This window comes from Centropristis striata, chromosome 12 (assembly GCF_030273125.1).
Source record: "Centropristis striata isolate RG_2023a ecotype Rhode Island chromosome 12, C.striata_1.0, whole genome shotgun sequence".
NCBI lineage: Eukaryota > Metazoa > Chordata > Actinopteri > Perciformes > Serranidae > Centropristis > Centropristis striata.
The window spans coordinates 26,539,482-26,551,816 of record NC_081528.1 but is presented as its reverse complement, the minus strand read 5'-3'; the positions used below and the strand labels follow the sequence as shown (position 1 = coordinate 26,551,816).

Genomic DNA, 12,335 nt, shown 5'->3' with positions numbered 1-12,335 from the left:
AAGGCTGTGGGGAGGCTGCACTCAAACCACAGCATAGACAGGAGCAGACTGGAGCAATAAGCCACACCATGCTTGTCTCATTAGGGGTAGGAAGTCACTTTGACCTTAAAGGAAAATCCCCCCCTTGAAGTCTCGTAAGCATTATATATCACCAGTCAGTGATGTTCAGTGGAAATTTTGTAGTTAGTTTACCCACCCTCATCTAGCTGTGGCTCAGTTGGTAGAGCAGTCACCCTCTGATCGGATGGTTGGTGGATTGATCCCTGACCATGGCAGCCTAAGTGTCGAAGTATCCTGCAAGATACTGAACCCCAAATTGCTCCCGATGCTGCGTTCATCGGTGTGTGAATGAATTCCCAATGGTGGCAGGTGGCACCGTTAAGGGTAGCCTCGGCCACCAGTATGAATGTGTGTGTGAATGGGTGAATGAGCGCAGTCTGTAGTGTAAAGCGCTTTGGATAAAAGCGCTATATAAGTGCAGTCCATTTACCATATATCTTGGTGAGTCTATATCGACTTGGGTAAGTGGTTTCTCCTACGTCCCAGAATGCTTTTTGCCAGTTTAAAAAAAAAAAACGTGCCTGAGCTTGTTGCATTGCAGGTGGAGAGAATACTGATGATAGTAACAGCAAGAGACTGTGCTGTTGCAGGTTAGCAAAAAGCGAGAGCCATGTCCCTCGTTTGCTGCTGTCTCTGCCTCTTATAAGATTAATCTCTGTATGGTTGTTGAGATTTTTATTACAAAGAGATGGTTGTTTTTTTTACTGTTTGCTACTGATTTCATTTGGCTTTTTTTTTTTTGTCACTGCGTGGAAAGGCACAGTCAAAATACATAGTTTTCTCTTACCTGTAGTGCTATTTATCAATATGTTTTGGTGTGAGTTAAAGTGCTGGAGATATGGGCCATAGAGATGTTGGTCTTCTATTCAATATAATGGAACTAGATGGCACTTGGCTTGTGGTGCTGACAGTGCTACAAAAAATAATTTGAGAAACTCAACAGGAATGTGTCTTTACAAGAATTATGATTTTACTCAAGATAATCCAGACTTTGTTTTGAGCAGTTTGATGTCGGAACTACTTTCTTTCCACCAAACTACACCCAAGTGCAACACTATGAATACTTTCCAGAAGAGACTGTCTGAAACTGAGCAGCACTATCCCCACATTTGAGCAATATCGCATCTCCCCCTCCTCATGACGGCAGGCTTTTTAGCCCGCCTTCCAGTGTGGACATTCGGAACAGCTATAAACACTTGTGATTTCCGACATGGTTGGATAACACTTCTTATGAACCACTTCTTTTCTAGCAGAACCTGGCCTTTAGTCTGTAGAACACTCCATGAGAAACAGCCGAGCCTGGCAACTATAAGCCCCATCAGTCAGCGAACTGTGGAGAACAGCTCTTTACATCGTATATGAACTGGGCAACACCTCTCCACTCCCACACTTGGTGAGCAACTTCTACAACTAGTGCATTGCCCGCTTCTCACATACCGTACGATTTTTTCAGAAACCGATTTCCATTCTCTCAGTACAGTTACTCTAATTGACTCCTTGTGAATCCCTCCTGACCTGCCTGTCCGGCTCCAGCTGGCTGGTCTTTGTAGCGAGCTCTTGTAGAAATACACCCCCCTACTGCTGCTAGCTGAGGCTTGTTTTTATAGGAATGTGGTATGTTTATTGTCTTTGTTTAGCCCTTTGTGACATGCATGATTTTGTTTCTTTGTTAATTGACTGACAGCTAGATAAACCTTCTGACTTGTGCATAAGCCCTGCAGGGTGTAAAGACAACGTGGTCTTGAGGGCAGTGGTGGCCTTCTGATGTCAGGCACAGCGCCCGTAGTTAAGTGCAGTTCTGCTGAGAAGCTGTTTAGAGCAGACCAGTAGGGTTATGTGTATCATTTGTGTGCAGCTGGGGGAGAAAGAGTTTTGACTGGCTATGTTTAGGTATTACAAATATCTCAGCCACTCACATTCCTGCTGTCGGGATCCTGTCTTGGCCCCCTCTGTTGCTATGCTTAATGCACCTGTGCATCAGAAGTAGTTCTCTGCAGAAACAGCCACTAGACAAAATTTGACTGTTTGACTAACTAGTTCCTATTGTCTAACAAATCTGGATCTCTGTCACTGTGCCACTTTCAGGCCCATTTTCCTCTTCATTAATGTCTCTTTTTCTTTCCCTTATCCTTCTGAGACCCAGATAATGCCATTTTTGTCTTTTTTTTAAAACTTTTGTAGGGGGACATGGTGGGTTAACGGTATACATCACATAGATGTGGTGTACATCATCTGAAAGCTGAGAACCTGAAGATTAGTTCAGATGCAGTGAAGCATTCTATGTCAAGTTTTTCTAGTCACGTAGTGTAAGAGGCCTAGAACATTATAATGGAAGTATGATGGCCATTCCTGTGCTTACTGATGTATCATAAGTTGTTGCAACCATTTCTGGGTTGATGCTATTTGTTACACAGATTTGGTGCTACATTTAACCAGTTTTCACTACTGTAATATTAACAAAAGTGATCAAAAATCCTTCAAAAATATCAAATGTAAACACTAAGAACTTGAGGGACTCCATAGAAAAATGTATGCTGTGATTTGGTATGTAAAACTTTGATATTAGGAGATTTGATGGATGGCTTCAGTCTCTGAGACTGCTACAGCTTCCGAAAGACAAAGTCAGTTGTGGGTCCCATAGGTTTAACTCTCTTTATGTTGGAAACCAATCAAAGGTCTGTTCCCACAGTCCAATATCTTCAATGCTCATTTTGCACATTTAATTCCTCCTGTGAAGTGTTTTTCCCTGTTAAGTAGAGGTTAATTGTTGTGGCAATGACAGAAATAAAATAAAACCGGGACTGTACAATCGTCGTTATAGCAGTCTCTACACAATAAGCAGCCGTTTAGGTGCAGGAAATTGGGTTAACATGGTGGAGAATGTTCTCATTTTGGGAAAATATCTGATAACGCGGCCAAAAATCCTGCCTGCCTAGAACCCAGAGCTATTAATGCAGGCGGGTGTTTAGTTGCATCAGACCTTTTACAGTTCAACGTCACCTAAAGTCTATTGGTAAAGTACGCATTGGTGCCTGTGCCAAGTTGTAAAGTCTACATGAGGCCCGCTTATGTCGACTCCCAAACTTTCATCTTTCTGATGTGAGAGCTGCTGAGTTTGAAAACTGCTTTACATCATTTATGGACTGCTGGCAGTATAACCATTTTCATAATATATACATGTACAAGAATTTGGCTTATGGAGGGCATAAATTGTTCTCTGACTGGAAGGTTTTTGTACAGTGGTAAATGTCATGCATGTTGGATTCCTTGTATGATTAGTACACTAATTTTCACGCAATTCTTTTGCTCTGCTTTGTGTAGCAGAGCAGCTGAAGCAAAGACTTCCAGCTTTTAGCTTGTTTCACATTAACAGCACATTTGCAGACCTTTTGTTTTTTGCGCAAAAGTACTGCTTAGAATCAAGAAAGCAGATTACCAGGCCCACATTCAGACTCAAGTCTTGAGCTTGCAAACACTCTGCAAAGCCACATACCAAAAATAATTCCCAAATTTCACCTCCCAGAAATACTCATCCTGCTCCCCATATTTTTTTTCTTTGAGGGGAAAAAAATATAAGTCAAGAGGTAATTTACCTCTTTCTGTCTGAGCATCTGCCCACCCAGCGTCTCCGACTCTCACTCCTCCCCTGCAGTAAAGTGATAGGCTTTACCACGCAGGTCCTTATGGATGACAATACCCCAGGTCAGTTTACCTACAATCATTAGTGCTGGCTCGGGACACACACATTGAACGCACTGGGATTGGAGATGGACCGGACCACCCCAGAGCGATTGCTGGTGGAGTTTACTCGGGCATCCCAGAATGCACTGGGTTCCAGTGGGAGCATCTGTACTGTCATTTGGCCTACAGCTCCAATGACCCGTTACCTGGTGCCCTCCTTTCATGCTTTTGAATAAAACCTGCACACATTTTCTACAGACTCAACAGTTTGCAGCTTTCTCTCCATTCATAGTTTAAACTGCAGTAACAAAATTAACAGAAAAATCTTTGTCTTTAGCAAGGCTATGACTTTTTCAGATGCGGTGAGTGACCGGGGTGTTTTTCACAGTTTGTGTTGATGCCAGCAAAAAGGCAAGTAGCTGCCAACTCGTGATGTGGACTTGTGCTTGTTGGGTGTAATTGTCACTGATTTAAAAAATAATCCAGCTCAATCTGTTTGATTAGGAATAAACTGCAAGCAGTGCAAAGTATTGCAGGAATGGAATTGGCTTATGATTTTCAAACTTTCTAATTCCAGGACTTTGCTTGTTGGAACATTGTCTAAAACATCACTAAAACAGGATGTGGTAATTTGCCAGTTGTTTGTGACACAAATTCAATTGAAAAATGCAAAACGGCAATATATTGTACGTTCAAACTGAAACTTCTGAATATGATGGATTCTGTTTTAATTCATGTTTTACACTGCAGCCCAACATTTTTAGAATCTGGAGGAAAAACGAATTATGCTAACATACGTACCTTAGGGGAACACATAAACACAAGATTTCTCAGATGAAATAAAACAGATTAAAATAAAATATTTCATAACAAACAAAATGCATGTTCTGCCTTATAACATCAAATCATTGAAATAAAATAATTTTAATTTGCTTTGGACCTTTTTCGGATTCAAAGAAAAAATAAAATAACCATAACCTATTTTAAAACAAAATTATGATTACCAGATTAAGAAAACCCTGATCTTTTATGGTGAATTTGCCTATTCAAACCTGAGTGGCTTCCTGACAATCCTTATTGCCCCCACTCAGTCAGATTTGTAGTCTGTCATAGTGTAAGCATTACAATATGTTGTATCTACACATTGCCCCCTTATGTGCCTGTGTTGGCATCTGCTGTGGTCTTTTTTTGACCTTGTGCCCACCTGTGTGGGCAGAAAAAACATGATGGATGCCTTTTATTGGAGTCAGGCCAACAGGCACTTTTATGTCCTAATTAGAGAGCAAAACAGCAGTTGAATCGCTGGCTGTGCTGCTGCTCCAAAATGTCTGGTTGTTCAGGGGTGGGCTGGTTTTGTCCTGATTGAGTGCGATGGCTGGGAAACGTAAACATGTGTCAATGAGGGGCACAATCAGGTTCAAGACCCAAGTGTTGGAGGTGGATGAATATAAGGGTGTGAAGTTCTGTGTCCCTGTCTGCTCCTATCTGTCTCAGCCACCTTATCTGTCACTCTCCAGAGTTGTGAGGCCTTAAAATAGGTTATTGTGTAGTTTTCCTGCAGCTCACTTCTCCCCCTTTTGAGCGATCCGATTTCACTCCGTCTGGTCTGGTGTTTATTTTCTATTTATTCAATACAGGTCTGCAATCACTGCTTAATTTTATAGTTTGGTGTTTCTTTTTTTACTCAATACCAGTGACATCTATGATTAATTTTGTTTGCAACTTCACACTCATTGTCACAGTTCAAAGCGAGAAAGAGCATGTCACAAGAAGAAAGCATAGCCCCTCTGTGAATATTGGCCCGCGTAGAGGTTAATGATGCAACTTCTGAATGACGTTGTTTCCAGATTGCAAAGTTCCAGCTTAATGTAAAGCTAAGTCGAGACAAAGAAAAGCAAACGTGCTGCAGAGAGAGTAATTTAAACCATGTTTGTGTGAGCAGAGCCTGGCCCAGCTTTCTTAATTTTACTCAGGTATTGTTTTCAATAACAGTGTAGTCATGGAAACCAGAGCCCCCAAAAGACCTTCATTCATTTATTTATTTATTTATTTAGAGTGTGTGTGTGTTTTTTTTTTTTTTTTTTTTTTTAATACATGTCCTTTTAATCCTTCTCACACGCAAGTCCAAGTTTTTTAATTCTGAAATCCAAGGGTTAGAACTTGGATGAGGCTGGATTTGTGTATTCAGGTCTTGCTGACCTATTTCTATTGTTTGCCACAGTAACAAGTTCTGAACTCAGCAGCACACGTTCAGTTCTCACCTGCAGCCCTTTGCTGCATTTTCGGCTGTGTATGCAAAAAAACAAACCAAAAACAATCTTCATTAATATCTCATGGGGCAGGTGAATTGAAAAACATGCCAACTCAACAAGATATCTATAATTTTTTATTTAAAACAAACAAACATTGTTTTGATCCAGCAAAGACTTACCTCAGTTCACTAGTGTTCTTGCTGCATGCTTCCTGATGGACTTTTCGGTCAAAGTGATGCAAGACAAAATCCATTTTTTTTCTGCTTTGAGGCATCATCAGTGTGAAACAGGTGTGTATCTTCCAAAGTTAGCCTTTGAATTGAAAATAATTCCCTTTATGCTTCCCTGGCATTAAAAAAAGGGAAGATAGACCTGGTTGGCCTAGTATGGATGGCCGAAGCCTCATTAACTTCTGATGAACTTTTGAACAAATGTCTGCATGAGAGGATAACTGTAGATCTTATCCCTCTGTCACTGACATGGAAAGCACATTGAAAGTGGGTCTTTTAATGGTCCGTATGAACGGGAGGAATGATGCAGCAAGCCAAATGGACACCTGACTTTAATTTCATGACTGCCAGCCTAAATTACCAGTCCATGGCCTTCTTCACCTCCAGTGATGACTTTAAACCCAACATGACTCTTTCTATCTTTTTGTCCTCTTTGTTACTGTAGGATCCCTTCCTGGCTGAGATGCTGCAGAACAATAAGGACCAGATCATGTGTTACCATGAGCATGACTCTCTACTGGACCACAAGGAGGAGGAAGCCCTGAGTGAGGAGGATCGCAAGGCTGCCTGGGCCGAGTATGAAGCAGAGAAAAAGGTAGGCAAGGAGAAAAACACACATGCAGACAAACAGGCTGCACACTGGCATATCCACCAGTGCTAGACTCAAAGGCACACACATGCCACACTTTGTGTCCGTCATTCTCCTTAAATCTTTGACATCAAAGGTGAGTTAAGCGAGGCTGTTGCTTGTCAAGATGTGTGAGTTAGTGTTGGGTCTGTACAATGCTTTCATCACCGAGCGGCTGTCCAAGAAGTGTCAGTACTACTCCAAGTACGTAGGACCACCTGCGCTAACCCTCCGTTAGGGAATCCTCTTCTGTCTGTGTCACACTCTTGCTTTTTCTCCCTTTTCCTCTTGCATCTCCCCCATCATCCCCTCCTCTTCCTTCTCCTTTCTTGTGGGACAAATCAATGGGCAATTAGTGGGGTTTATTTGGAGAAGTGCACGGGAGGGGAGGGGGGCATTATGTTGTAAGAGAGCAGGAGCAGGACTCCTCTCCCCCCCTGTGTAATCCTAGATTCTAATTCACCCTAATGATTATTTTTCCAACACAGTCTCCCTCCTCTGCCCTCTGTGTGCCTTAAGCGGCTTTTCCCTCAGAGCTCCTCTGCTTTTCAAGAGAACAGAGGGTTCCCAGTCACCACAAAAAAAACACAGTGGCACTGAGGTCGAATGTGAGGATTTCAATCGCGTTCGCATCACTGCAATCTGTCATACACTAAAGATGCACAAGTAATAACTATCATCCGCGAGAGGCTGTTCAGTATCACGTTGTATACGGTGAGCTTTGTAGGAGAAACAATTGGAACGTATCCCGACCCTCTGCTAATGTCTTCACAACTTAAGGGTTGGCTGGCGGTGGCCAGGAAAAGCTATGTGTATGAATATCAGATTTGCAACTCAGGAAATGGGAAAAACTGTGAGAACATGATCAGGCGCCCAAAACTGAACTGATCCCAGGAGCCCTCGGTCTCACTGGGATGACTTCAGCTCGGTACAGAGCTTAGAGAGAGGCTCATGTCATAAATTTTTGGTTTTGGAAATGAAGTCAGGTCTAGATTTTGTGTCCGTCTGTCTGAAGATGTATGAAGTCTGCAGAGCATCTGAGAACGCAGCTGAAGGCCAAGAGTGGCTGCTTGTTAATAGCAAAAGTGAAGCGTGTGTGTTTGTGTTGTGGTTTTGTGGTTGTTTTGAGGATTTGTACTGTTTAGGCACCTGTCTCTCTGACCAGGTCCAAAGATCCCCCACTGGCCCCCCCATCTCTCTCTCTCTCTCACACACACACACACACACACACACACACACACACACACACACACACACACCCTTACATACCGGATGGCCAGATTACAGGGCACAGGGAAAACCATCTGCAGCAGAGGCTCAATTACACACAAACATCGGCATCCTGCTGGCCTTTACTGGGACAAGACTGTTTACTTCAGGTCACTTCTCTCTCTCTCGCTCTCTCTCTCTCTCGTTTAATAGAATAGGAGTGGGCCGATTCCAGGAAGCTTGTTACACACTCAGGGTGAAAAAAAGTTGTGTGAAGAGTTAAAAGCTTTGTTGTTACTGACTGAACATAAAGTGAAGAGCTCGATGTGTGAATGAGGCTGACAAGCGGAGTGAACCGTCATCTCTGCTCAACCACAGTGGTGGCATACCATCTCTCCCATCATGCACTTGGTGGCTCTTATCACCTGCCAGGTAGAAGTGTACTAATCCTGCTTGGATGCCCTCTTTTGTCTTTCATCTCACAGGGTTTGTCCATGAGGACCAACTACCAGTCAGCATACGCCCAGATGGACATGGGCACATCCAACTACTTCAACTTCAACATGGCGGCTTTGGCCTCCATGACCAACCAGCAGCTGGAGGTAAGTAATGAGCTCCACATGCTCCCTCCCTCTCCTTCCCCCACGGCATGGCGCCCCACATTCCTCAGACCCCACTGCTAATTGTGACAACAGTCTAGTAGCCCCGCTCCTCCACCCAACAGTTCGCAATACTCCATGTCTGGGGCAGCAGCTATTTATATATGGTGGCACATCCGAATGAGGGGAGAGGACAAAACGTGCAAGAGGAACTCGTGTTTTGTCAATGAGCAGATGGAACAAAATGTAATTTAAGTGTATACTAAACTTATTATTTCAAAACCTTAGTAAACTTTAGTTTGGAGACCTATTGTTACCTGTTGGGCCACTGACTAAAGAACATGACAGCTGGATTAAAACTAAAACAACACAATGCATTAAGATAAGCACATGAAATAAAAACAGCAGAAATGTCATACAGTTAAACACGGTGGTCCAATCCGTTTATCTTTAAATGTTCGTTACGGCTGAAAATTCAGAAAAGTTTGGCAATTTCAAATCAGCACAAACCAAGTCAGTTGCCCATTATCTACCGGGAAGTGACTGTTGTTAGTGCAATGCCACAGTTGTTTGGTCTTTAAGTCAATGAGTGATGCATCCTCTTTATTCTCTAATTATAAAAAAACATACTGATGCAGCTAAAACTACCATCATATTCACATTCACATCCAGCACACACCATCAGTTGACCCTTAGTAGTAAATATTTGCCATGTTTGTCATTTCATGTTTTCCATCAGGACCTCATAAACCAGGGACGACAGAAAGTCATTGAAGCAACAAATGCGTTGAAGACATTAGCACGGGAGCCACTGGAAGACACCATCGCCAGAGTGGTGAGTTTGTACATCAGCCTTCAGTCAATGAAGATAAACCTAACAACTTGAGAAATTAGTCTATATTTGTCCAGAGAATTGTTTTTTAATGAAGTCACATTTCTGTGATATTCTCTGGTTGAGGTTAACGTGTGAGCTGTCCTCTCTCCCCACAGTGGAAGGAAAACCCATCCTTCAACGAGAGTCAGGTCCAGGCCATGTCTCTGGGGCGACAGGCCAGTGTGGAGCTGGAGGTCAAACGCAGAGAAGCCGTTTACAGGGACACACTCACCAGACAGCAGTCGGTAAGAACCGCTCCTTGGATGAACCTCAGAAGCTGAGGACTGAAAGAAAATGTCTGTGTTCAAGAACACAAAAAAGTTGTCTAGCCTATCAGATTGAAGGCATCAATTGTATACATATTATAAAAATGTATATATATAAAAATATCTCAATGATATTTAGTTGTATATCACATGAACTATGTATTGTCCAGTCCTAGCTGGAGTTAACTGACCCTGCAGATTGGACTGCAGTAGCAATATTTGCTTTCTGTCTTCAGGTTTGAAAGCATGATGCTCAGTTTTAAATCTTTACAAGCTTTTGTAAACCTTTTTCTTGGACGTGGGGTTGTTCATTTTGTCGTTATTTTAACTGTCCCTCTCTGTTTGTTTCTGTCCAGCTGATGATGTTTGTGCAGAAGCTGATCACCAACAGGAAGGTGCAGGAGCAGCAGCTGGCCATGGCGAACCAGGCCAACTACCTGAACCAGCTGGCCCTGCAGAACGGCATGATGGGAGGCGGCGGGCTCAGCCAGATGGACCTGCTGGGGCTCTACCAGCAGCTCCACGGCCTGGGCTCCCATCAAGGCATGGGCAAGAATCCTGGGCCCTCCAAGGGCCTGTAGGTTAGAGGGACTCTTCCTCAACCCCCGCCCACTCAACTAGCCGGCTCCCAGTAGGCCAGTCTGAGCGAGGCCCAGTTCTCTGTAACAAACACACTGTGACACCACCGCTTAGAGCGCGAAGCAAACTGGTGCACCACGCAGAGGGTGGAGTAGTTTTGAGACTAGGCTGCTGTCCACTGGGGCCTCAAGTGGGATAGACTCTCAGTTCTTTAATATGTAGTTCACTGAGAGAAGGTGGAATATAATGTATAAATGACTGTGTGAAAGGGGTCAGTTAGGAAACTGAAAAAAAATGTATATACCGCCTTAATGTTATTCAAGTTCTATATCTTCATTTTTCATGTATTTAAAGACAAACAAATTTTACCCCCAATGCTTTTAAGCATTGTATTGCTTTTTTTCTCGTAAAAGAGGGTTTCCTTATTTAAACTCAGTTTTTTATACTGTTTAAATGCAAAACTAAACCTGAGTGGGACCAGTGTTGGTGACAGGACTCTGATGTAAAGCTCCACATGATTATTAGACCCAGTAGATTCCTTCACCAAAATCTAGCAAAGCAGACAGCTGAGGGTGTTGCTACATCCTGCTCTTTTTGGGAGATAGATTGAATTGATAAGTTAACAAAAACTGAAAAAAAAACTGAAAAAAAAATATGGCCTTATATTCATTTCCTAAAAAAAGCTCTGTAAAGTTCTGAGATTTGTTGAGAATCTTTTCTATTATGCTTTTAAGTGTTTACATTAGTTGTCGCTGAACATGGTAATGGAATGCTTGTGTTGTTCAAAACTGCCTGCCGGTTCCTATGACCTTTTTGTAACATCATCCTCATTGTCACGTGTTGTCTAGCATAGCACTGTGCGTCCTGTCATTGTTTATGTTCCACTTGTGTTGATCCCGAGCTCGGGTGAGTAACTGGGTCTCACAAAGCACAACCAGTTCAGCCGGATATCACAGGGCCCAAAACTTTCTCCCTTTACCTGTCTGTCAAAGTTTGAATTCTGTGTTACACGTGATTTGATAGAATGAGTAAAGAATGAAATCTTACTATAACTCTGGCTGATCTGTGTTGTATGCTTTGTGAGAAACGCCTTCTGGACACTAGTCTCACCAGGCAGGCCCCCCAGACTACCTGTATTCTACTTTGGCACATTTTTGCTTCTAAATGCTTCTAGCTGTTATTCAAGACGAAAATGTACATTTCACATGAAGAGATGTTGTCTCTCGTAAGCTCCTGTGTTTGCACAAGGTGTATTTCATAAATGTAGAGAAACTTTTTTGCCCTCCTCTAAGAATGTTCTTATTTTAGCAAATACACCAACATGTTTTGCCATTAATTCTGATCTGCTATTATCTTGATAAGTATTTAATATAACATTTAATAAAGTGACCAAAAGGATGAGCAACTCCTGTGTTTGAGTGATTTGTTTTTGAAGGTCCCATGGTGTTGACCCCATCAAGACTGGACATTTCAGAATAATTTGGTTTTTTTCAAAGGTTGTAACTGACTCGGTTTTTAGACTGCAGAGAAGGCCCTCTGATCTCAAGATATCTGAATGAAAATGTGCTCTATGAGTACCCACAAGTCTCCTCTTTACATATCTGCTTCATGATGATAACATGCCATATAAGGCAAGAACCACATAGTTTTTTCTCATGCATTAAAGTCTGTGAATTGCATACATTGGATATCACTGGAAAGCTGAGACTTGTAGATTCAATGAGCCTAGTTTAGATTTTTATATTCATGTGTGATGTTAGTCCCCATAGTAGCCATTTCAATGCAGCGAAGTTGGTACTTGACCTCACTGTAATAAATTACCTGTTGTGACCTCTTGGATAATCAAAGCCTCATGAAACTTTACAACCAAAAAACTAGAGACCTAGAGCATTCATATGTATGTCTTTCCTATATATAATGACAATAAGCAGGTTTCTCAACAGTGTACAGAACGGAA

At 42.3% G+C, this 12,335-nt stretch overlaps 1 protein-coding gene across 1 annotated transcript in view; it reads left to right on the top strand.

Annotated features, from left to right (window-relative positions):
* The window catches only part of atrx (ATRX chromatin remodeler), a 32,235-nt gene extending 20,456 nt beyond the window's left edge, over positions 1-11,779 (top strand). Inside the window, exons 30-34 of the mRNA XM_059345634.1 lie at positions 6,669-6,818; positions 8,546-8,662; positions 9,399-9,494; positions 9,650-9,778; positions 10,156-11,779. Coding sequence (XP_059201617.1) covers positions 6,669-6,818; positions 8,546-8,662; positions 9,399-9,494; positions 9,650-9,778; positions 10,156-10,380 — 717 coding nt within the window. The 3' untranslated portion in view covers positions 10,381-11,779. The remainder of the gene's footprint in view (positions 1-6,668; positions 6,819-8,545; positions 8,663-9,398; positions 9,495-9,649; positions 9,779-10,155) is intronic.
* The last annotated feature ends 556 nt before the right edge of the window (positions 11,780-12,335 follow it).